Raw genomic sequence first — 25,521 nt, forward strand, 5'->3', positions numbered from 1 at the left:
CACCATCCCCTGCCCAGTGCCCAGCTAGTTGCCCCATGCAGTGGTAGAGAGCAAGATGAACTCCTATCCCTTTCAAAACTTCTGCATGAAGCCATATGGTATGGAATATCTTTTGGCTAGTTTATGTCAGCCGTTCTCATTCTTTTCAGTTCCAACTCCTTGGGCCTTTTGCTGAGAATGGCCTTGGCTCTTGCAACACTGCTTAGCAGCAGCTATAAGCATCGGTGTGTTACTGACATTGTTTTTCTCCTAGAACCAAATCCCAGCATCATACCAGGCATTCTGAAGAAAACAATTCTGTCCCAGCTGAAACTAAGACATTTTTTACACAAAAATCTGGGAAAATTACAATACAGGTTTTTTAGTTTGTTGTTTTTTTTTTTCCTTAATAAAGAATAAAAAAAAGTTCCACTTATTTGCCTTCATGTTCTTTAAAGTTGGTAATGAAAACAGAAGTTATTGGATGCAAAATCATAACCTTGTAGAGAAAAGGTCTTAACTTTTTTTTCAGGATTTTCTTGCATAGCATCTTGGTCTTTGTATACAGTAAGAAATAGGAATTTATGAAGGTGTATGTATTAATATTTAAGAAAACTAAATTAAAACATCTGTGATTCACACCTCACCTTTTAGCAAATCTAATTGGGTGTGATGATGGAATTTATTTTTCATGGTGATTATTCAGTTTGAAATACTTTGTAGTAGACAGAGTAGTTCCAAAAGGTAATAGCAGTTCTGCAGCTGGCTACGCAGTTGATGCTTAAAGAAAGGGTAAACTTCCTGTAGTGTGAGCTCCAATTTATCAAATGGTAGAGCAAAATGTTAATATGCTCATGAGCATATTGGATTGGTGCTGTGTTTGTATGGCTTTTGAAGTTTCACATGCATTTCTGGTGATGTCTACTTTGCAGTAGTGGACCTAGTGTTGTTTTTTGTTTTGTTTTGTTTTTCGCTTGTTTTCTAACTGATATATGCACGTTTACAGAACTAACAAAAAGGAAGTCAGACTGCAGAAAGGGGTAACTGTTTTTTAAATCCAGTCACAAGACCAAGTATCCAAAATAGGAAGCTGCTTTGATGGTGTTGTTGCTACGAAAATATTGCCCACGCAGTCCATCTTTCATCGGACGAAATGGAAGTCAGAAGGCACCAAATTGGGACTGTATGGTGGGTATGGCAGGACAGTCCAGCCAATATTGGCAATATGCTCCACGGTCTTCAAACTGGTGTGGGCCTGGAGTTATGCGTTACAAGAGGAAGACTGTTCTCTTGTCTGACCTGACTCTGGAGATTTGAGCTTCAGCTTAGCATCATAATGTAGTGGTCAGAATGGATGGTTTGTCCATGTTTCAGGAAATCCAGAAGGATCACCACTTTCCTATCTCAAAAGACTGCACACTGCACCTTATTTACTGAGTACTGTGTCTTGAAATTTTTCTTCAAGGGGAATTCATATGTAGCCATCCCAAGGACTGCTGTTTTGACTATAACTCACAGTTGGCGACACCATGTCTCATCACAGGTAATGATGCAATCAAGGAAAGTGTCACTTTCAGCCTTATATTGGTTCAGTAGGTGCTGACAAACTTGCATAGTGTTCTTTCTGTTCTTGTGTTGAACATTTGTGGGACCCACCCAATGCAAACTTTGCAATATACCAGCATTGTTACCATAGTTTCCAGTGTACTGAAGCTAATATTCAGTTCTGTACACAATTCTCTAGTTATAGAGATTATGCCAGATTGTGTGGATTGTCAGGCTTTGTTTCGTGGTGTGACAGCTGTGCATGGCCATCCAGAACATGGCAGTCATTCATGTTGCTGTCACCACTGCCAAAACACACCACCCACTGCCTCACCATACTCACATCCACTGTTAGGTCTCCAGAAACATTCAGCAAACATCCATGAATGTCAGATGGTGCCATTTTTCCACATGGAGGAATTCAATGACACACCTTTGCTTCATCTGCACCTCCACGTCAGATGCTTTTTGTCAGACTGTCCCTCTGCTGCCATCTGTCACACAGCAACAAAACGTAATGGAATATTGGCAGAAAGGTAGAAAGTTCAACTTCTACTGCCATACCACCAACATCCACCTCTGGCATCATGTGCCAACGTAATAAAACAAGGCATTACTTTCAGAGCAGCCTTGTAATTCAATTCCTTTATTTGATATTGAGTAGGAAGTCTAATTATTTTTATAGTTACTTCCATGAAACTAATTTACTGATTAAAAAAACTATTACCAATTGAGCACATACAATTCATTATTTGCCTGTTTTTTATTGCCAGTTGTTTGAAGGCATATTTGTAAGAAAAAAGTTTTTTTATTTAATATCTTCCCAGCACTGATCTGCAGTGTGATCTGGATCAATGTGATCTATGTAGCGAGTTGTTGTATGTTAAGCACGCATATGTTGGTGATAGTGACATAAACCATTTCAACAAGTGGATGTCCATATCTGGAAGAGGTTGCTTCTGAAATAATTTTAGGAACTGTATTGGGTGTATCACTGATCAGTGTTTTTCAGTGCAGTGCATAACAGGGTTAGTCTGTATTTATCCTCAGTTGCTGTACAGGCCTTACCTTTGTATGTCTAATCAGTTAAAGCAGAAGTAGAATGCACTTTGTTATTGTTTTTAGAGAATTCAGAAGGTGCAAAGGATGATTGTGAGTGAATAAAGTACACTGCATGTTCCCAATTTTTGGTTTATGGTGGAAGGCACTGCTTAAAGTCTAGTCTAGTCTTCCAGTCAAAGTAGGTCTTGCTTGGCTTGCCTTAGCTTTCGAGCAGTGTTGAATAACTATATGGATTGAGATTCCTCGGCCTTTCTGGAGAGGCATTTCTGCTGCTTGAACGCCCTCACAGTTGGAAAGCATTCCAGCTGAATTCTCCTGTGCCTCTACCTTGTGTCTAGTCTCCCCCCTTTTCCTGCAAACCTGCTTGCCAGTCAACCAACTCCTCACAGCTGAGCTGTGGCACAGGCTTATTGTCCTCGAGGTAAGATCTGGCACTTGTCTTTGAACTTCATGAGGTTCTTGTCAATCAATTTATCTGAAAAGCAGCCAACTTCTCCTGGTTTGACAGTGCTTGCATATCTACACTGCTTAAAGCATTGATTAGAATTATATTTTAATATGGATTAAGTAATTTGTAGTAGACACTAAGCATTGGCAAATGCCAATTTTAAAAACATATATTTCATTAGCTGAGGTGTTCTATTTAGCTGATAGCTCTTCAATTTCTGCATACATTGAAAGAGATTTCCTGAGTTCCACCAAAATATTCCCTGCCTAAAGTGCTGGGGTTTTTTTGGTGTATAAAAACAACCACTGATTGTTAGCTTTTAGTTCATTGGAACGTCCTTTTAGCTAGGATAAATTTATCAACTGCTCAAATCCTACTCATTTTATTTTGCCTGAGTCAGGGCAATTCCAAAAATGTATACTGGCTTGGTGATCATTGGACTGAGAGCAGCCCTATGGAGGAGATCTTCGGGGTGTTGAATGAAAAACTGACATGTGCTTACAGCCCAAAAGGCCAATGGTATCCTGAGCTGCATTGACAAAGGGGTAACCAGCCGGATGGGGCTGTTTGTCCCCCTCTGCTCACCCTAACAAGGTCCTATGTGGATATTGTGTTCAGGTCTGGGGCCCACAGCACAAGAAACGTGGAGATATTGGAATGTATTCTGAAGGATGATCAGAGAGCTGAAACATCTCCTACGGAGTCAGGTTGAGAAAGCTGGATTTGTCCAGCCTGGAGAAGACTCTGTGCAGACCTTATAGTGATCTACCTGAAGGGCACCTACAAGAAAGCTGGGGAGGGACTCTTTATCAGGGCTTCTGGCCATAGGACAATGGGCAATAGCTTTAAGCTAAAAGAAAGTGGGCAGATTTAGATCAGGTATTGTGAAGAAAATCTTTACTCAGAGGGCAGTGAGACACCTGCACAGGCTGCCCAGAGAAGCTGTGGATACCCCATCCCTGGAAGTGCTAAAGGCTGGGGTTGGATAGGGCTGTGTGCAGCTTGACATGGTGGGAAGTGTACCCTCCCCATGGGAGGGGGTTGGAGTATTTAGAAGGTTGGATATTTAGAGGTCCCTTCAAACACAAGATACTCTAGGATTCTACTACCATAGAAATAACTGTATTCTGGAGAAGTGCTGTAACTATTTTAGCTTAAAGTTGTTTATGTTCAGTGGACCTATTCAAAAAAGCTTTGCAAAGGCATTTTTATAATAACATCAAATAAATCAGGTATGGTGTGTATTTTCGGCAGGGATAGATGAATGTTCTAATGCAGAAAATTTAAATAACATCAAAATGGCACACACAGCTGCAAAAATATTGCCATAGGTATTCTGAGAACATATAAAAAGGCAACAAAGAAGTGTGATGGAAATTTTAATATTAGTAATATGAAATAAAATACACTTTTTACATTGAAAAGTTTGTGACTGGGTAAGCTCACTACTATATCGGATAGTTTTTTATCCTTATATTATTTTATATTATTTTATTATTATATATATTATATATATATATATCCTATATATTATAGTTTTTTATATTTTTTTTCCTAACCTGAGACTAATGGTTTATTCCCAATTATAGGAAATAGTATCCCATGTACATGACCCGTAAACCTAGCTTTCTACTCCTTTCCTGGGACAATAATTCAAAGGAAAAGAAAAATGGAGATTCTATCACGACATGATGCAAGTGTATTTTTTTTCACTGATGCTTTTTGTGACTAGAGACACTGACTGTAAACGATGACACACTCCAGAGTCAGTGCAGAGCTGTTCTCCCTTTATCTTTCTCGCTCACATGCTTATTTCAGTGCTGTAAAGAAAACAGTGAATAAGTAGGTTAGTGGTTAAACTATGCGTGGACGTCATTCAGCATAAAATATGAAAATACTCTATAAACTTTAATACACTTTCAAGAGATTGCTTTCTATTTTTGTAAAAATAATGACATAGCTTATCCTCAGGAAAAGAACAGAATGAACAGACACCTAAATTACTTCAGCATAATTAGAAACATTCCTGTCTTTTGCTGAGTAAGCAGTCTCAGTCAGTTTAAACAAGGAAAGCTTGCAAGAACAGCAAGAAGGAAACACAAACACCTACCTTATGATGTGTAATAAATATTGACAACATCTGTGGGATCATTTGCAACATACAGTGATGTAAAATCATGCAGGGTACCTAAGCATCCCATGATTTTAATATCACTGCTTATATCTCCTAACAATACTTGCCACTTCAACCCCGCATCTTACTGCCGCAAGGATGAATCACTGCTCTGGTCTGGGCAGAGGTGTTTATGAGGTGTGTTCTGAGCCACAATAGGAAGCTGTAGCAGTTTTTAAAGTGATGTACATAAACTTAGAGCAGAGAGAATGCTCAGCCTATCCTGTTAGTATAGTCGAGGGAGACGACTAGTAGACAGGAGCACTTTCAGCCACGCATACTTTCTTACAAATATGCAGCCTGTTTACATATTTAGTTTGCACAACCTCTTAGATTTGTGAGACAGCTGGAACAGAAGCAGCAAGCTATAGTTCTGGCTCTTCTGAAGAAATGGTAGCATTTTTTGGCTCTTGGCAAAAATAAATCCACGGTAAGTTTAGATATTTAAAATAAATCCTTAGTATACATTAAAATCGAAGTAAAGCAAAGTATGATAAAAAATAGAAACTGTTTTCTTCTAAACTAAGTGGCAACATTAAAAAAAAAAAAAAAAAAAAAACAAGAAAATTGAAGGTTTTTTTACTCTCAATCCATCATCAGTGTTCTCTATTCCAGCCTCCGCCATTAGGTCAGCAACATGCTTCTCAAGGTCACTGATGCGCTCACCCATTTCTTCCAGTAAAAAGTTAAAGACAACTTTTACAAATAAGAATTGTTACCATTGTATACGCTTTTTTTCTTCCGTGAGAAAAATACAAAGCTTTCTTTCAGATGCCTCAGCCTTTTACTTAATCAAGTTCAACACCAATGCAATATGAATCTTGCAGTTGTAGCATAAGATTGTATTATAACAAGGCAATCTTAATTTCTCTTGCAACACAGAAGCATTCCAGTTCTAAATATTTTCAAATCGTTTCCTACCTGCCTGTGAGTGTACCGGACTATTTTCTGAGTAAAATATTGTCTCTGTTCAATGAACTATTTTAGGTAATACCACTTGGTCAATATATATAATCAAAATGTAATCAGAATATAACTGCTGATAAACATCAATTTTTTAGCATTAATTATCTCAAAGGAAGCAAATTCCTGAAAGTGGGGATGTGTGTGTCAGAAAAAATGCAGAATGCGCCCATTCTGCAATTTCAGAAAGCAGAGAGAGCTCCTATTAACCAAATCTAGCAAGAACAGACGCTTAGAGCCTTACTTTCATTTGCAGGCTCCCCTTCCCATGCTCAGGGACCTCAAAGAGTTGTTTCTAACCCACAGATGTGCAGAGGTATGCTAATTCAAGGGGCACTTTCAAATGTGCCTTCAGAACAGTTCCACAAAACGTGCTGCTTACTTTATTTAAAATCTAAAACTGCTGTTCAGAAACCAGTGGGACTCACACTGCTGTTGGTAAAACCTTTTTTAGGCTTTCTTTTTAAGTAAAGAGAAAAATAAGCAGTGTTGGGAGCCACTCCAGCTGACTTTACATCATACGTGTTTAAGAACATCAGTCTCACTCATTTGAAGATTAAGGAATAACAGAAAAAAAAACAGAAAAAAAAGAAACACCTTGATTTAAGTAAGCAAAAAACCTCTTTGCATCTGTTGGCAGCACACAGCAGGGAAAGCAAAACCAAACGTGTGGAGGAACCGCAGCTCCTGCAGTTACAGAACTTCTGTCACAAGGAGCAATAACCTCGATTTATTTATTTATTTATTTAAGGATATTTCTCAGCGTTATCCTTTCTGTCAGAGCTTGAAAATTCTCCTGCAGCTGATACAGCAGATTTTCCGCCTACGAAAAGAAAAACAGAAAGCGACGATAGGGAGACTGCTCCTCACCCTCCTGACAGCGCCCGCCACGCTTTCCTCCCATCCGGCTGAGGGAAAAGCTCCAGCAGCGGCGAGCCGCGGAGCCCCCGAGCCCCGCCTGCGGCAGAGCGAAGCCCGAGCTCACCAGCTGCGAGAGGCGCTCCGCGCCCGGCGGCTCCCCGGCGGCCATCACCGCCGCGTTCAGGTGGGTCGCAAGGCGCGAGGGACGGAGGCCGCTCCGCCTGGCGGGACACCGACTCGAGCCGGCGCTGCCGCGGAAGCGGCTCGACCGGAGGATGGCGGCCGCCGCGATATCGGGCGGCTTCCCGTCGGAACGCTGCGAATTCGCGACCGTGCGCTGCCCGTCGGGAGGCTGCCGTGCTGAGGGACGTCGGCGCGGGAGGAGTTGGCGCGGGCGTGCCGGTTGTGTGGGAAAAATGGAGGCGGCTTGGCTGCTTTTTGCCTGCCGAGTTGCTGGCGTCACTGCCGCGACTGAGATCAGGACGGCCGTCCTTCCCTGCCGGCTGTCGGGCTGTGCTCTGTTGTGTCCGCGCTCAGAGTTGCACTGAGCGGCTCTGGGAGGATGGCCAGGTGAGCGCCTAGGGGCAAGGCCAGGAGAGCTGCGTTTTGTGTTGTTACTGCTGAAGCACTGGAGATACGGCTGGTGGTTCTGTACGTGGTTCTTCGCTGAGAATCTTGAAAAGTATGGCAGAACATACAGTCTTACAAGTCTTTATGTGCTCTCTAGGTGACTACATCTGATTAAAGCATCATTTAATATAATCTACCTCTGGTTTGTTGTTATTAAGGTTTGATCTTCAAGGGTCTTAGAATTACACGTGACTTAAGTGATAAATGAAGAAAAATGTTGCCGACCAACAAGGCCGAAGCTGTTTTGTTTGTTTTTAAGTTTGTTTCCTTTTTCTCTTGTAATTAGCTTCATAATAGAGAGTGGTACAAATACCTGCTCTTGTGTAAATGTACTGTGCCTGAATTTCTAAGCAGAGGACCAAAAGTATCAACAGGAATTGTGTGCTGCCTCCTACCAGTCCTGCAAACATGTAGGTCATCTGCAACTTTTAGCTTTGCAGCATCAAAAGCTCCTGGTACACCTGTAGCAAAGATCTCTGTAATAACACTGCATAACAGTGCCTGTGCAGTTAGAAGAATGTTACTGTTAGGCAATAGCTTCCCTTAGTCTATTGCTTTGTAGATACGGCAAACATGTGGTATTGCTTTCATCCATAAGTTTATCTCCTGAGCTAATAACCTCAAGTGCTGGACAAGTTATCTCTTGTCAGTCTACCACTTCGTATCTTTCTTAATAAGCATAATTGTTTTCCCTCTTTATTTTCTCCTACCTGATTTAGGAAGGGGTGGAAACCCGTGTGGAGAGATGCTAGCATCAAAGCAGACCTCCCCTTTGCTGCCTGCTTCTTGTAATCATGGCATCTCCTCTGTACATCCTCATCTTCCCATTCTTGCAGATTTTCCTACTTGTTTTTCATGTTACAGAAAGAAAAATCAGTCTGAGTAATCTAGCAGTGTATGCCCCTTCCCTGGAAGCGAACATTTAATGCCAGGCTTGGGAGATGGGGCTTTGGGCAATTTGATTTTGTGGGAGGTGTCCCTGCCAATAGCAGGAGGTTGGAACTAGGTGATGTTAAAGGTCCTTTCCAACCCAAACCATTCTATGATTCTATGTTGATATGCTTTGCTTCTGTATATAGACACCAGCTGCATCCATGTAGCTTTTTAATTTTGAGGCAGAGATAATAATAAATAATTTCTGCTTCTTACCTGTTTATTAGTTGCTAATCTTCTTTCCCTTAGGAGTAGGTAGAGCTGTATTAGTTCTGCTTTTTTTTTTTTTTTACTCCTGATAACAGTCTTGCTAGTTTTCTCTCCTGCCCGAATAGTTATAGAAGCTTCCCCCTCATGCAGTCATATTTTCTGCTTAAGGCAGTTGAAATAGTTCTGGCTCCTTGGATCCAGATATCGTGAATAAAGGCACAGCGTTCTATTTGTGGTGAAGAGATTGCAGACATGAAGAAACAGCTGAAAATGTGGAGGAGCTGCCAGCATGCAACTACCCAGCTAGTGAGAACTGTGCTAAATCTCTGTAGAACAGCAGCTAAGCAGTGGCTAGGTAAGAGTCCAATTAGTTCTCCTTATTTGTGAGGCAGGTTGGTAGTATCAGAACAAAAAAAGTGTGGTGTCAAACCAGTATAGCAAAGGAGAAAGGGCAATTAAATTACGAAGGAGATTGAAAAATAAAGGAAATATTCACCATCCTTCCTCCTCATGCCCTGTTCTAGTTTGGTTCTTCTATTATGTGTCATCTGTAACTAATTTAAATGGCTCTCATAGTTCAAATATAAAGCTGTGTTAGGCTAATAGTACAAAGCTGGTTTTATGGAGTAAAAATGCCAGGATGTCAGGATGATAATGCTGATGAGTTATTCTTTAAGGAACTCTCATCCAGATCATCAGTAAAGATATTAAATAGGCCAGGCCCGAGTACAGGCAGGGCAGAAGCTGGCTTGGCCAGACAACTTCTAGAGCTTAGGTGGAAAAAGTGTATGGCTGCTGGAAGCAAGGTCAGGTGACATGAAAAGACTACAAGGATGCTGTTTGTCTTTATAGGGAAAAAAATAGTGCGGCCAAAGGTCAGTTAGAGTTGAAGCTGGCCAATACTGTGGCAGCCAATAAAAAGTTAATCTTTAAATACATTAACAACAAAAGGAAGACCAGAGAGAACACTGGTTCTTTACTTGATGAGAATGGTCATCTTACAAACAACGACAAAGACAAAGCAGAGACATTTAATGCCTTCTTTGCCTCTGTCTTCAACGCTGATGATGGGCTCTGACACAACAGGTGCCTCAAAATGGAGGTACTGATGAATGTGGTAATGATGAACTCCCAGTCAACTGCGAACTTGTGCAGGATTTGCTGTTCCACTTGGGTTTATATTAAGTCCATGGAGCCCAATGGGATTCATCCTAAGGTACTCTGAGAGCTTTGAGGAACCTCTCAATTATCTTCTAGTGATCTTAGGAATCTGGGGAGGTCAGACAGGTCCCAGTTGACTGGAAGCTGGCAGATGTTCCAATTTTCAAGAAGGATGAGAAAGAAGACCCTGGTAATTACAGGCCTGTCGGTCACACCTCAGTGCCTGGTAAAATAAGGGAGAAAATTATGCTGGGAGTTACTGACAAACACCTGAAGGACAATGCAGTTGTTGGTCACAGCCAACATAGGTTCATGACAGGAAGGTCCTGTTTAACTGACTTAATTTCCTTTTATGACAAGATCACCCATCTGGTTGATGAAGGAAAGCCAGCTAATGTTATCATTCTGCATTTCAGTAGAGCTTTCAATGCTGTTTCCTACAGTGTATTTCTGGACAAAATGTCCAGCACACAAGCAGACAAAAACATAATGTGATGGATGAGCGATTGGCTGATAGGTCAGGCCTAAAGGGTTATAGTGAATGGGGTTACATCAGGCTGGCAGCCAGTCACTAGTGAGATTTCCCAGAACTCCATTTTAGGGCCAGTTCTCTTTAATGTTTTCATAACTTGTATGTAAGACTAGAAGATGCTTTCAGCAAGTCTGGTTGATGATACTAAACTGGTGGGAATATCGAGGGTAGAGAGACCTTGCAGAGATATCTAGACAAATCAGAGGGTTAGGCAATCACCAGCCACATGAAGTTTAACAAGAGCAAGTGCCAGATTCTGCACCTGGAAGGAGCAGCCCTGGCTATTCATACAGACTGAGGGATGCAGTGCTGCAGAACAGCCCTGCAGAAAGGGATTTGGGGGTCTTGGTTGGAAGCAAGTTGAACAGCAGCCAAGAAGGCCAACCAGTTTCTAAGGTGCATCAAGCACAGCACTGCTAGCTGGTTAAGGGAAATGATTGTCCTAGTTTACACTGCACTGATGTGGCCTCACTTTGAGTACTGTGTGAAGGTTTGGATGTCATGGTAAAAAAAGGACATGAAGGAGGGCTAAAAGATGGTGAAGAGTCTGGAGTAGAAGACTTTTTGGGCAGAAGTTAAACTCCTTTGTTTTGTTCAGCCCAGAGAAGAGGAGACCACATTGTGGCTGACATCTTCCTCACGAAGGGAGCAGAGGGGCAGGTGCCGATCTCTCTAGTGACCAGTGATAGAACCCAAGGGAATGGCATGAAAGGAGGAGGTTCAGGTTGGATTTGGAAAGGACATCCAGCTGTTGGAGCAGGTAGATAATCAGAGGGCTTGAGCACCTCCCCTACCAGGACAGGCTGAGAGTTGGGGCTCTTCAGCTTGGAGAAGGCTCCGGGGGATCTTATAGCAGCCTTCCAGAATCTGAAGGAGGACAACAGAAAAGCTGGGGAGGGACTTTTATAAAGGCATGTAATGACTGGACAAGGGGAAATGGCTTTAAACTGGAAGAGGGTAGATTTAGAGACCAGGCTGGATGGGACTTGGAGCAACCTGGTCTTGCGGGAGGTGTCCCTGCCTATAGCAGAAGGGTTGAAACAAGATTATCTTGAAGGTCCTCTTCAACCCAAACCATTCTGTGATTCTAAGATTCTACGATTCTGTGGTATCAAGAAAACATTCTTCACTGAGAGTGGCTGGGCACTGGAACAGGCTCCCCAGGACAGTGGCCATGTCACCAAGCCTGCCGGAGTCCAAGAAGTATCTGAACAATGCTCTCAGACAAATGGTCCTATTTTGGGGTGGTCCATTGTGGAGGCAGGAGCTGTACTCAATGATCCTTACTGATCCTTCCTAGCTCAGGATATCCAATGATTCTATGAAAGTGTTTGCAAAGCTAAAAAAAAATAGTTATGGAAAAGTTAGAAAAGTTCCCAAGTTCAGAAAACCAAAGAAGAAACGGAAGACAAAGAATTTTTGCTTAGCAGTGATTATATTTAAAATAGCACTCTGCTTTTCCTTGCCATTCATTATTCTCTCTCTCTTTAGAGGGCTTAGTTTTGCAGAGTTTATCTGTTATGTACATTTTCTATAATAGTATGGGGATATCCCCTCGCACATCTGAGGTCACAAATGAATGCCTACTCACTAACACATTGGAATTAATGAGTTTATTCCCGAATTTTGAGTGACATAGCAGTATTTGCCTAATACTGAAGTTAAAACGATTTCGGCACTCATATTTAAAAATGAATGGTCAGAACTACAGACGAGTTAGAAGACGTGCAGCAGTTGCCAAATCCGTTGCTGCAGCGATCACCTGTGAAGCAACCCCCCCAAAAAAACCCCACAGTAACCAAGAACCCACAGCCAAAAACCAGCCCAAACTGTGAAGAAGCGGCTTCGCTGTCGAACGTGGCTGAACGCGGCTGGTTGATTCCCGTGTCCCGCCGGGCAGACTGCATGTATTTTTACGGTGCAGAGCAGCAGCAATTGCTGAAGTCACCACTGCGCAATCTTCGGCGTCGCTCTGAAGGAAAAAAGCGGAGGTGAGAGCGAGATCCGGTTAGTTCCCTCCGCCGCCGGGGTGGGGGGTGGGTCGGCGGCTCGGGGCGGGGCGGCCTCGCGGTTCATTGGTGGAACGCGGCCGTTCAGCGCGGCATCACGGCGGCCGGCCCCACGTTCCCGTAGCTCCGCGGCGGAGCGGGATGGCGGCCGGCGCGTGGGCGGCAGGTCGGGGCGCGCGTGTGCGAGGGGAGGAGGGGCGGGGACGGCTGGTGCCTCACGAGGATCCCGCCCGAGGGCCCGCTCGGCCGCTGGGGGGCCGCGAGCGCCCGCGGGGGGTCGCGGCTCTTTTCCCGCTCTCTCGTCCGCCCTCGCCGCCGCCGCTCTCGTTCCCCCGGCTTTCCCACTCCCCGCCCCTTCCCTCTTCGCGCTCTGTTCCCGCGGCGCGCCGTGCCCTCCCCTCGCAGCCCTTGACCGTCCCGCCTGCCCGCAGGTCCCGGCCGGCCGAGGCGGGGCGCGGCCGCAGCGCCCGCCTGAAGCTCGGCGGAGGAGGCGCGGCGCTCCTCCGTTCCCGCCGCCGCCCGGCATGGAGGCGGCTGGCCTGGAGTGGCTGCTGGGCCCGATGCGGCAGCTGGTGTCGTGGGGCGCGGCGGCGGCCATGGTGTTCGGCGGCGTGGTGCCCTACGTGCCCCAGTACCGCGACATCAGGCGGACGCAGAACGCCGAGGGCTTCTCCACCTACGTGTGCTTGGTGCTGCTGGTGGCCAACATCCTGCGGATACTGTTCTGGTGAGCGGCTCCTCCCTGCTGCCGGCTTCCGAGCTCTTAGAATGGCTGGGGAAGTAACGGCCTTGATGTGCTTCTTCCCCGCTCCCGAAGAGCTCGGCGCGCCCCGTCCCGGTGTGTGTCTGCTCAGGCTGAAGGATCAGGGCGCACGGCACTCCTGCTGCCCTTAGCGGAGCTGCCGGTCGGTGCTCTGATGTTCCAGTGGGGCCTCTCAGAAGCTGTTAAATAGGCTTGTTTTAAGCCAGAGCTGCTTTTCCTTGCTGTGGTTTGTTTCCCTTGCCCTCGAAGCTGTTCTTTGAGCGAAGGCCCCGGTTCTGCACGCATACTTTAGCATCCAGGTGGTGTTAAAACCACTGGAATGCTTGCCAGACGTTCGAGCATTTTTCTGAGATGCCAGCTGGCTTCAAGGAGCTTTACTTCCAGAGCTCCATGCGCAGCTGCAGATGAAAATCCATATTTTTGATAAGCAGGTAAATGGTGGGGGGTATTTTCACAGTTGTTGTGTTGAGCATACTCCCCAATATCTAAGGGCAGGTTTGTTTCCATGTTTAGGGTCTGTGCTGCTGAACAGAGAAAACTTTGTTAGAACGTGACTTCTGTGGGTAAACTTAACTTCACTTATTATATTCCTCATTACTCCTAGTATTGAGGAATGATACATATATCATTATATATCATTATGTATACCTATGTATATATATAGGTATATATCCCTACTCCTAGTAGGGGAATGATACAACAGTGGGAATGTGTTTCAGAACCCAAAGATGGAAAAGTCTTGGAAATGGCTGCAAAAAGAACAGTTATTCTAAGAACACTTTGTCTGTTATGTGCAGGTCTGTAGAATGTAATGAACTGACAGGCAACAGGCTGCTTCCTACTGTTGGCTTTATCTCTTTTTAAAGCTTCTCAGACTTCTGAAGTGTATGTGTCTTCCTGGAGTAATCTTCAGCAAAATACAGCATGTAAGCACTGTGCTGGAGCAGGAAACACTGGGGACCCTCTCCTGAGACTACAACTAGCAGTTGAACTGAAGAAACATTGCTATGTCAGAGCTAGTTGTTAACATTAGAGCTGTGTTATCTTGAGAAGAAAGCATTTGCAAGAGAAATGTATAGGACAGGAGCTGGAGAAAGCAGTACAGGGCAAAAAAAAGATAGAGGAGCTGGAAGGAGTGGGAGAAATGTGTTTCTGTTTCAAATTTGCACCCAAGTGGAGCTGCTGGCAGTTTCTAGGTAACCCAGGAGAGTGCATCTATTAAATGAGACTTAAGTGTACTTGGGAGAACTGAAAAAACTTATTTTCAGTTGGTTATAGGTACATGTAACTAAGAGATATGTAGAAGAATAAGTACTATGGATGATGAAAAAGTTATATTTTATATCAACCTTGTACATTTCAAAAGAAGAATAGTTATATTGACTTTTTAAAAAAAAAAAAAATTATCCTGTGTGTATCTAAGCTACCTAATAATATCCTTGACGTATACTGGGTTCTGTGTATGTTCTGATCATATCAGAGCTTGTTGTTGACGCTGAATGGCTTCGTGCAGCACATGCACAGACAGGAGCAGGGGTCTTGCTTGACTGTGTGGCAGCGTAAGGGCTGCTGGCTTGTGGTTCAGCCACTTCCACGGCAGGCATGAGCTTGCAGAAACCACTCTACGCCCTTCTGATTTTTTTGTTGGGAGAAAAAGATTTGCATAATGACAATTCAGCATTCACTAAGAGAATATTTAGCTTCTCTGTACAGACTAGGTATCTCTATTGGTCCACAGTAAATGACAGTTAGATGAATAGAATAAGGTAGCAGAACAAAAGCCTCTAATTTATGTGGACGTGTTTAAAATGTGCTGATAGAGCTGCTTGGCAATGCAATTTTTTGTTGTCTAATGTCATCTATAGCTGATGGCATGTACCTTATTTGATATGTAGCACTCTAGATGATTTGATGTTAGCAGTATACCTAATAGTCATTGGAGGGAAACAGGAACTTTTGAATTATTCTATAAATTTAAACCTAAACACACCTGTTGTTGTGCCAGAACAGAGCTGTTCCTACAACTTGTTTTGTTTTGCTTTATAAACTTTCTCCTGTCAGACCAGTAACTTGCTATGGCAAGTCTTTTCCTTTATGAGACCAGTCCAGACCTCCATCTAGATCTTAATTTTGAAATCTTTATTGATATTTGTCCGTGACTTTTTCAGTTGATTTTAGCTTCTATTTGTTGCTCTTGGTTGTTACAGATATGGTTTGTGCCATCACAACTTCCTCTCCATCCTTAAGTACTTAAGGTGTAGGCCTTGAAAACTTTCGAGTTCTAATAGTGTTGCTTTGCAGGCCGTGGTTATTTCCTTTAATGGCAGTTTATGTATTTATTTAACTTCAAGGACGTTTCTGTAAATCAGTGATCATTTCTGGTGTTTCTTCCAGATTTTTCCTTAATTTGATATTTTTTCTAATTGAATTTGAGGGTCACAGTCAGGTGTTACGTGTTTCAGACACAAACAGTGGAAAGAGATAGAATGCTTCTGCCTTTTAGGCCATGTTTCCTTTGTGTCTTCACTCTCAAGTAGTGCTGATCTTTCTGTATCTGTCAGGCACAACAGATGTCCAGGCGTCCGATCCCAACTTTTCCCTGTGGCTCTACTCTGCTTTGTTCACCTCACGTGTGGGGCAATTCCCTCTTTTCCTATTTGTGAACAGGCATGTTTCACACGTACTTTACTTAACTTTCTTCTTTAATTATCTGGTGTGTGGTGGATGAAATTTGACTTCCTCTTTGAAAAGATATTTAGACATAGTGTTGCAGCTACTGCAGTGCAGTAGTAGCACTGTGATGGTACCCAATGAACAAGGGACTGCCAAGAGCCAGGTTAATAGTCTTGTTTCCCCTTACCTCTTCTGAGAATTTTTCCTTCTCTGATTATATTATTCACAATTGTAAGCAATGTTTAAACATAGAAAATGCCGATGCACTGTTTCTTCTTTTTCGCATCTAAACCTTTAGTTTTGGAGTGTGTTCTAGGAACTTATGTTTGCTGGTGATGACAGTAACATGCTGTCTACTAAACCATTTTTCATGCTTCTGTATTTCGCAGTAGCTTAAAACTTTTTTTTGGAAGAGATTTTTGCTTTTGCTTTCACATGTTTGGCTTGATTCTCTTCCAACCATGAGTTTAATGCCATCACTTGGTGGAACAGCAGTGGGAGGGGACTGAGCTGCAAGATGTACACATGGCTTTCATTTAGAAGAAAGAAGAATGGTTGTTTGAGCTTACTAACTTTAGATCTAATGTGTTGACTGTATACTAAGTTTTTGGCCCCCTTAAAGAGGATTAAAAAAAAAATAATTATGAAAAATAGATGTTTTGTGCCTAGAGCATAACACAGTGGGGTCTCCATTTGCTAATGTGATTAGTAGATTTTTGTGTCTGATTAGGCATTGTGAAGTTAGCTATGTTTTTCATGGTAGTTATGTTAGGATTTTATGGGTTGCTAGTGTAACTGCTGGTTGTAATGATCAGTATCAGCTGCGCCTTTATTCTAGTCTTTTGCCTTTGTCAGTGCTGCTTTACCTATCTTTCTCTAGATCCCGTTGATAGTCATTTCTAACTTCTTGCTCTGCTCAGTTTCTGGGCTGCATGGCCTAGAGAAGGTCTGCACTGTGGGTTAAGGAAACAGCACAGAACTCAACACCTTTGTAGTGCTAATACATAGGAAAGTGCATGGCAAGCTCCAAAAAGTCTATAAACTTTTTTTCTGCATTTTTGATAAAAACAATTTCCATTTTTGTTTAGCAGATGTCTTAGTATATTTGCTAGAGTTAGCTCTGATTTCTTGTTCACAATCACTTGTTAAAATATCCAAGGGGTAGCTAGAACCTTACTGATGTGGAAGTTGGAGGTGATTAGCAATCTGGTGAAGCTGTTTTATGCTGCAGGGTTTGAAGCACACTGTGGCACTGAATTCAGTGGTGACAAAGATAAACCTGCCTTCTTGATTCATCTGGCCTGCAGTCTGCCAGCTGACTCACTTTGAATTACTGCGACCAAGGGCAGGTATAAGGTGAGGAGAGTTGCATAATCAGTTGAGGGTGGTGGATGCAGAAGAGCTTTGAGTTCTCTCTCTGCACTCCCATTCCCCTCTTCTTTTTCTAAAACGGCTTATAATGAGATATGTTATGCTTTCTTTGAGTATTAAAATAAAAATAAATAGCTGAAAGAAGGGGAATTACAGATTTCTTAGAAGTCAGCAGAAGGCATTCTTAGTGTATTTGGGTAAGTTCAGCCAAAAGTAATTATACTTCTCACTATTTCCATGGGGTTTTGGACTTTATTCAATTGTGCGTTCCATAACATACTTCATATAGTAAGTACAATATGATTTGTGTATTTTTCAGTTAAATTATATTCTTCCAAAAAGTTTTGAGAAGTCATTCTGGGGGTCAGCAGCCTAAACTTCATGTAGTAACAACAGGGAAATCTAAACAACAGAAAGTAACACAAAACCTTCCAGTTTTGGAGCTGTTCTCACAGAATTATTGCCTTCAGGCAAACTCTGGAAGCAAGTTCTAACAGTCAGGAAAAAGATGAAAACTATGGATTTTGAAATTTCATAGCAGAAGTTGCTTGCTACCAGTTGTTCCACCAGTTCATCTGGAGGGGAAAGCTGGTTCTGATAGCTAATTGAGGTGCGTTAAAATTGGGAACTCTCTGCACTGGAGTCTGTGAAATAAGTTCCCTGTTGCTAACAGAGACTTACTGTGACAAGTATGTGGATGGAGGTGATTTATAGGAAGATGCTGGACTCGGTGATGCATGTCAAAACTTACCCAGCCATATTTATTTTGCTGTAACACTTACAGTGCTACTTGTGGATCAGGGCCTGATGTCATGGGTTGCTTTGTCCTTAAATGTTGGTCCACTTGTATCTGTAAGACTTGTTGTAGAAAGGAAGCACTCCTAAGACCTTTATTACTAAAATGAATAGTTAAGTTTTCCATATGGGAAGGGAGAGATGATGCTATAAACCCAATTTTAAGAGTGACTGCAGCTTTGAGAGATTGTATTACCCATGCTTCACTATGTACCAGTGCCTACTAGAGGAGTCTTGCTCAGATATTGAGAATGATATCCTGTTTTTATAAATGCCAGAGTGCAAGATACAAAATTCACCACTCTTTTGTACCAAATGTAAAGGTAAAATAGGATTTTGTATGACCAAGTGAGAAGCTTGTTTTCAGTGTTCCATAAAGTCCTTGAAGTTTACATGTCAAGCAGAAATTCATATCAAGAAATCTTACTGTAAACTAGTTCATTTCCTGAGCTCGTTGCTGATTAAATTCTGTTACTGCATTGGCTTTTTTTTTTCTTAAGTCAACTGTGGATTATTTCCTGTGGCCCTTGTTGGTATGCAGTGTTCTGTGTACTTTCCATCTTGCTTAGAGTTTTTTAACTTCCCAAAGATCTGAGAAAGCTGACTCAGAGAGGTAAAGCCTGTAGTAACTTCTATTGCTTGGTGATTTCTGCTGTCACAGTAAGTGGAATTGTCTTTGTGAGGTGAGGCAGAACTACATATTGGGCAAGAGACATCTTAGGAAAAGACACAACACGTTTGTTCTAGTTTGGGCTTCTTTTGCACAATTGACACTTGTTTTGCACATGCTCAGAACTGAGCAACAGGATTGTTGCTGTAGGACTAAGGTGTACTGATGGAGATAGATATTTTCCCAATGACTAGTTAATCTCCACTGCAGTGTTTCTTTTGTGTTCATCACCTGACTGTGCATTAAGTGTATTATAGACTGCTGGAATACTGATAAAATGTAAGATCCTTCCCCCTCTTTATTTTGCATGTATAACTAGTACAGGAGAAGAAAAGAGTTCTTTACTTTTTTTTTACAGTATTTTTTTTTACTGTGGAAAGTTCTCTCTCATCATAGTCTGATACTGAAAGTCTAAATCTTTTGAATACTGTGGATGTTACAGTTGCTTACTTTGTCACCTAACTTTGCAGCAGCTCCTAGATCAAGCTAGCTTGAGGAGTTTTGCTTGGGCAGGTCCTTATATCATTTTGAAGCAGAGCAAGCAGCTTGAAGTAGTGTTTCATAGAATGGCTTAGGTTGGAAGGGACCTTAAAGATATCTAAAGATACCCCCTTGATGTGAGCAGGGTCCCGTGCAACTAGGCCTGGAATGCCTACAGAGATGAGGCATCCACAACCACTCTGGACAACTTGTTTCAGCGCCTCACCACCTTCTGAATCAAGTATTTCTTCCAAACACCTAACCTATATCTACCCTCTTATAGTTTAAAACCATTTCCTTTTGTTCTGTCCGTATCAAACCATGTAAAAGTCAGTCTCCCTCCTGCTTGTAAACTCCCTTCAAGTACTTGAAGGCTGAGGTGAGATCTCCCTGGAGCCTGCTCTTCTACAGGCTAAACAAGCCCAACTCCCTCAACCTTTCATGATAGGTAAGGTGCTCCAGACCTTTGATTATGGCCCTCTTCTAGACTTATTCCAACAGCTCCATGTCCCTCCTGTACTGGGGGCCCCAGGCTTGCACACACTACTCCAGATGGGGCCTTACAAAGGCAAAGTAGAGGGGAATAATCACCTCCCTCACACTGCTGGTCACCCCTCTTTTAACACAACACAGGATACTACTGGTCATCTGAGCAGCAGGAGCACCCTGCTGGCTTATTGAGTCTGCTACAGGCCACCTAACCAGGATGAAGAGGTGGACAAGGCACTTTATAGACAGATAGGTGAAGTCTGGAGGTCTCTTCCCCTTGTTCTTGTGGAAGACTTCAACTTCCCAGACATCTGCTGGATTTATAATACAGCAGAAAGAGAACAGTTCCAGAGGTTCCTGGAGTGTGTGGGAGATAACTTCCTGACACAGCTGGTGAAGGAGTCAACAAGGGGAAGCAAGATCCTGGACTTGCTGTTTGTTAACAGAGAAGGTCTTGTGGGGATGTGAAGCTTGGAGGCCGTCTGGAGCGTAGTGATCATGAGATGCTAGATTTCTGAATCCTTGTTGAACCATAGAGGGGAGTCAGCAGAGGTGCTTACTTGGACTTCCGGAGGGTAGACTTAAGCATCTTTAGGACCATGGATGAGTGGGTAAGCTACTTATGATGTCTACAAGTGCATAATGAAGCTGTGCAGGGAGAAAATTAGAAAAGCCAAAGCCCAGCTAGGACTGATCTTGGCCACTAAGGTAAAGGACAACAATAAACAGCAAGAGGAGGGCTACAGAGAACCTCTGTCCCTTTTTGGATGCCAGGGGCAACTTGGTGACCAAGGATCAGGATAAGGCTGAGGTGCTTAATGCCTTCTTTGCCTCAGTCTTTAACAGTAAGACTAGTTACTGCCTGGGTGCACAGCCCCCTGCGCTGGCAGATAGGGATGGGGAACAGAGTAGGCCCCGCTCTGAAAGCTGGATGGGGCCAGATGGATTATTGCACCCTAGAGCGCTGAGGGAGTTGGTGGACGTGTTTGCCAGGCCACTCTCCATCATCCTTTGGCAGTCCTGGCTAACTGGGGATGTCTTGGGGACTGGAGACTGGCAAATGTGATGCCCATCTTCAGAAAGGGCTGGAAAGATGATCCTGGTAGCTACAGACCTATCAGACTTGCCCTAGTGCTGGAGAAGGTTGTGGAACTCAGCATTAATCTTGGGAGCCATCATGGACCAATTAAAGGTCAACAAAGGGATCAGACCCAGTCAGCATGGGTTTACAAATGATCCTGTTTGACAAACTTGATTTCATTCTGTGACAAGGTGACCTGCTTAGTGAATGAAGGTAAAAGGTTGTTGAAGTGGTTGTTCTTCCTGGGCTTCTGCCTGTCCAGGAATGGCCTTCCACCACATTCCTTATCTACCAAATCTGTCTCCCTCCAATTTGGAGATAAGGATGTGGTGGGGGACCGTGTCAAAGGCCTTGTGCAAGTTCTGTCACTCCATCATAGAAGGCCATCAGATTGGTGAGGCACTGTCTGCCCTTGCTGAAGCTGTGGTGGCTGCCCCTTAATCACCTCCACACCTTGTATGTACTTCAATATCTTTTCTAGGAGGAACCACTCCAACATCTTCCTGAACACAGAGATGAGGCTCACTGGCCTGTAGTTCCCCAGGTCTTCCTTTCTCCCCTTCTTGAATATGGAAGTGATGTTTCCCTTTTTCCAGTTACAGGGAACTTTGCCTGGCAGCTGTGATTTTTCAGATATGATGGAGTGTGGCTTTGCAACTCAGTGAATGAGCTCAGATACCTGCTGGGCCAGAATTCTTTCCTCTCCTATGACCTAGCTGGGCTTCATCAGGGCAGATGCCGAGTAAACTGCCCCATGGTTGAAAAAGCCAAAATTCCTGCAGTGACAGCAGCCTCTCAGACATATAGTTATCAGATAGGTTTTCCTGGTCCTCTTGGCATCCTTCCCTGCCACCTAAGGGATAGAGGAAAGCACCATCTGTACTCCATCAGCTAACCACTGCGATCCCCTGAAGTCCTTTCTGATAGCCCTCAGGCTTCTCTCAGCAACTTCATCCCTGCCAGCTTGAACTGTCAGTAATAGTCAATAATTAGAGGGTTAAACCTGGCTAGGGAGTCTTGTAGTAATCTTCCTGACCTTGGCCGCAGAGAGGAAGCATTCTTCCCTATGGGTAGGATATCTGACATTTGGAGCCCTCCATTCCCCTTGGAAAGGGGTGACCTAAGACTTCTCTTTCCCTCTTGGTGGAGGCAGTCTTGAGGTGTGGAGTCAACCTCCTTGCCTTAGACAGCCTCCTGGATGGACCTTCCTGTAATCTCATTTACTTGTCCCTGGAGTTTTAGAGCCTCAAAGCAATTGCATAAGGCCACCTGGGAAGATGAGGTAAGTGTCGGGGGGGAGCGGTTTCCTGCCAACCAACTGGGGATCCGCTTCCAATCCTTCTCATCTCTTAGGTCCCCTCCCTTTGCCCAGTGGTGACAAGCCAGGGGGTCCACCCCTGTTTGGGATGTATCACCATGGTGCCTTTCTCTTAGATATGACAGGGAGTTTCTCTGGCAGTCTATCCCCCACTTAAATGCCTGAGGCTCCTTAAATTCTGCCACTGTGCTGAGTGGATAATCAACCTGCTCACACCTCACATAGATGGCATCTCTGCCATCCTGCAAGGGCAGCAGCAGGCTTAGGCACTTCCTGCAGCTGAAGACCCAAACAGCCATGCTTTTGGGCAGGCACTTGGTCTGGGTAGCTATGTTCTTTTTTTGCAAGAGCTTTCTGCCAAGTAGATTGTTTCCATGATCACAGAATCTTATGGACTGGAAGGTACCTGTGGAGGTCATCTAGTCCAACATTACTGCTAAAGCAAGATCCCTAGAGTAGGTTGCACAGAAGAGCATCCAGATGGATTTGAATGATTTGAATACCTCTGGAGAAGGAGGCTCTAGAACCTCTCTGGGAAGTTTGTTCCAGTGCTTTGTCACCCTCACAGTGAGGAAGTTCTACCTCATATTTCTGTGGAACTTCCTGTGTTCCACTTTGTGCTCTTTGTCCTGTTGCTGGGCGCTGCTGAAAAAATCATATCCTGTGATATGGTGCCTGAACTTCAGTTATTTCTAAGTGTTGCCAAGATCCCTTCTCAGTCTGTTTTCCAGGCTGAGCAGTCTTGGGTCTCTCTGATTTTCCTTATAAGGAAAATGCTCCAGGCCCCTGTTCATCTTTGTAGCCCTCTCTCTAGAAGTTCCCTATCTTTCTTGGACTGGGGAGCCAAGAACTGGACACAGTACTCTGGTTGTGGCCTTACTGGGGCAGAATAGAGGAGAAGGATCACATCTCTTGATGTGTTGGCCATTCTCTTTTATTTAATGCACCCTAAGATACTGTTGGCTCTCTTGGTCATAGGCGCTCTACTGGTTCAGTATCCACCAGGAGACTCGGGTCCTTCTTTGCAGTGCTCCTTTTGAGCAGGTCATGCCCGAATCTGTAATGATGCTTGCAGTTATTACTCAAGTGTTGGTCATGTGACCTGTTGAACCTGTTAAGGTTCTTCTCTGTCCAGGTCTTGCTGAATGGCAGCGCAGCTGTCTGGTGTGTCAGCCACTCTTAACTTTCTGTCATCAGGAAACTTGCTGAGGGTACACTTCCTCCTTTCATGGAGGTTGCTAATGGGAAAGTTAAACAACACCAGATACAGTAGCAATCTATGGGGAGCACTGCTAGCAACAGCCTTCCAAATAGACTGCACAGCTGATGGTGGTCCTCTGAGCTCTTCTTGGTTCACCTCACTGTCTGCTCATCTATTCCACGCTTGCTTAGTTTGCCTGTGAGGATTATATGGGAGACAGTTCGAAAGCCTTGTTGAAGTCAAGAATGCAATCCAGACATACAGAGTTGGGATCTGGAAAGTTAAGGTGCGGGTGGAACTGAACTTCCTGGGGGATGTGAAAGGTAACAGGAAAGGATTCCACAGGTATGTTGATCAGAGGAGAAGGGCCAAGGAGAGCACAACTCTGATATATAAGAGGGGAAAAACGTCAACAATGGACTCAGAGAAGGTTGAGGTACTGAACAAGTTCTTTGCCTCAGTCTTCCCACACCTCTCAAGTCCCTGAACATCTTGGCTGAGGCTGTGGAAGCAAAATCCCTCCCGCTGTAAGTGAAGAAGTAGTTTGAGACCACCCAATTAGACTGAGCAGGTACAAATATGTGGGGATTATGGCATACACCCTGGGCTCCTGAAGGAACTGGTTGATGTGATTGCCAGGACACTTGATCATATTTGCAAAGGCATGGCTGTCCAGTGAAGTCACTGACTGGGAGGGAGAGGGAATAAAAGAGAAACATCTCCTTTTTTTTTAAGAAGGGTAGAAAGGAAGACTTAGGGAACTACAAATGATGAGCCTCACATCTGTGCCTGAGAAGATCATTCATAGAATAGATCTTCGTGGAGGTTATGTTAAGGACAGGCAAGATGAGCTGGCAATCTCAGATGGCCAGCATGGCTTCACTAAGAGCAGATCATGCCTGACCAATCTGGTAGTCTTCTATGATAGTGTGTTGGCATCAGTGGACGAAGAAAGGTCATCTATCTGGGTTTCTCCAAGGCCTCTGACGTAGTCCCCCACTACATCCTTATCTCTAAACTTAAAAGAGATGGATTTGAAGGCTGGATTGTTAGGTGGATAAAGAGCTAGCTGGATTTTTGTGGCCAGAGCGCTGTGGTCAAAGGCTTAACATAGAGTGGTGTTTCCCAGGGTTCTGTCTAGAGACTGGGGCTCGTCAGCATTTTTATCAATGACCTGAATAGTGGGACTGAGTGTGCATGCTCAGCATGCTTAGAAATGATAGTAAGCTGAGCGTGCAGTCAGTACAATGAAAGGGATGCCATCCAAAAGAGAGACCTGGGCATCCTTGAAAAGTGGACCTAATGAGGTTTAACAAGGCCAAGTGGAAGTTGTTGCACTTGGGTCAAGACAATCCCAGATACAAGTACAGACTGGGCGAAGAACTCATTGCCCTGTGGAGAAGGATTTGAGGGTCCTGATGTACAAAAAGCTGGACATGAGCCAGCAGTATGTGCTTGCAGCCCAGAACTGTATCCTGGGCTGCTTTAAAAGAAGGGTTGCCAAGAGGTGAGGAAAGTGATTGTTTTTACTCTGCCCTTGTGAAGCCTCACCTGCAGTACTGTATCCAGGTCCAGGGTTCCCAACACAAGAAAAACATGGAGCTGTTGCCTGAAGCACCTCTCCTTTGATGACAGACCAAGAGAGCTGGGCTTATTCAGCCTGGAGAAGATCTAAAAAGACAAACAAACCAAAACAAAAAAACCTAGTACAGTCTTCCCGTACTTAAAAGAGAGCTTGTAATCAGAAGGAGACCAGCTTTTTATGCGGGGAGATGGTGGTAGGAAAAAGGGAGATGGTTTTAAGCTAAAAGAGGGTAAATAAGTTTGATGTTAGGAGGAAGTGTTTTACTCTGAGAGTGGTCGAGTACTGGTTGTCCAGAGAAGTTGTAAATGCCCCAGCCTTTAAGGTTTTCAAGAGCAGGCTGCATGGGGCCCTGGGCAGCCTGATCTAGTTGGTGGAAACCTTGCTAACATCAGGGGGGTTGGAACTAGATGTTCTTTAAGGTCCCTTCCAGCCTGGGCCATTCAAGAATTCTGTGATGTGCCTGTTACTCTTCCCAAAGCTAATGGCAGTGCTTGAGAGTGAGCCATGTGGAGGCACAAGGCATCACAGTTTCCCTTAGCTGGGTACCGTTTGATAAGAAATAATGTTGGTAGTTTTTCTTGGTGTGGAC

At 43.8% G+C, this 25,521-nt stretch overlaps 2 protein-coding genes across 5 annotated transcripts in view; one reads left to right on the forward strand and one right to left on the reverse strand.

Moving 5' to 3' along the window:
- Positions 1-1,120: 1,120 nt before the first annotated feature.
- On the reverse strand, positions 1,121-7,345 carry HSBP1L1 (heat shock factor binding protein 1 like 1). The gene is made up of 4 exons (XM_085219899.1): positions 7,156-7,345; positions 6,927-6,993; positions 5,791-5,885; positions 1,121-1,234 (listed from the first exon to the last, which is right to left on the reverse strand). The coding sequence occupies exons 1-4, from the start codon at positions 7,198-7,200 to the stop codon at positions 1,121-1,123; spliced, it is 321 nt and encodes a 106-aa protein (XP_085076025.1). The 5' UTR covers positions 7,201-7,345.
- Positions 7,346-12,029: 4,684 nt separating this feature from the next.
- The window catches only part of SLC66A2 (solute carrier family 66 member 2), a 57,827-nt gene continuing 44,335 nt past the window's right edge, over positions 12,030-25,521 (forward strand). The window contains exons 1-2 of one of the 4 annotated variants that reach the window (XM_085220077.1): positions 12,030-12,672; positions 12,938-13,233. In XM_085220077.1, coding sequence (XP_085076203.1) covers positions 13,031-13,233 — 203 coding nt within the window. In that variant the 5' untranslated portion in view covers positions 12,030-12,672; positions 12,938-13,030. Of the gene's footprint in view, positions 12,673-12,692; positions 13,234-25,521 lie in introns of those variants that run through there. The other 3 variants (XM_085220079.1, XM_085220080.1, XM_085220078.1) reach the window with 3 other exon arrangements.

This window comes from Meleagris gallopavo, chromosome 3 (genome assembly GCF_905368555.1).
Source record: "Meleagris gallopavo chromosome 3, MGAL_WU_HG_1.1, whole genome shotgun sequence".
Lineage (NCBI taxonomy): Eukaryota > Metazoa > Chordata > Aves > Galliformes > Phasianidae > Meleagris > Meleagris gallopavo.

Excerpts from the sequence above, each read along its gene's own strand:
- HSBP1L1 (XM_085219899.1), bottom strand. The coding sequence starts at position 7,200 with ATGGCCGCCGGGGAGCCGCCGGGCGCGGAGCGCCTCTCGCAGCTG. Across the intron at positions 6,994-7,155 it reads CGGAGCGCCTCTCGCAGCTG|GCGGAAAATCTGCTGTATCA; the intron begins GTGAGCTCGGGC and ends TTCTTTTCGTAG. Across the intron at positions 5,886-6,926 it reads AGAAAGGATAACGCTGAGAA|TGGAAGAAATGGGTGAGCGC; the intron begins ATATCCTTAAAT and ends TTAACTTTTTAC.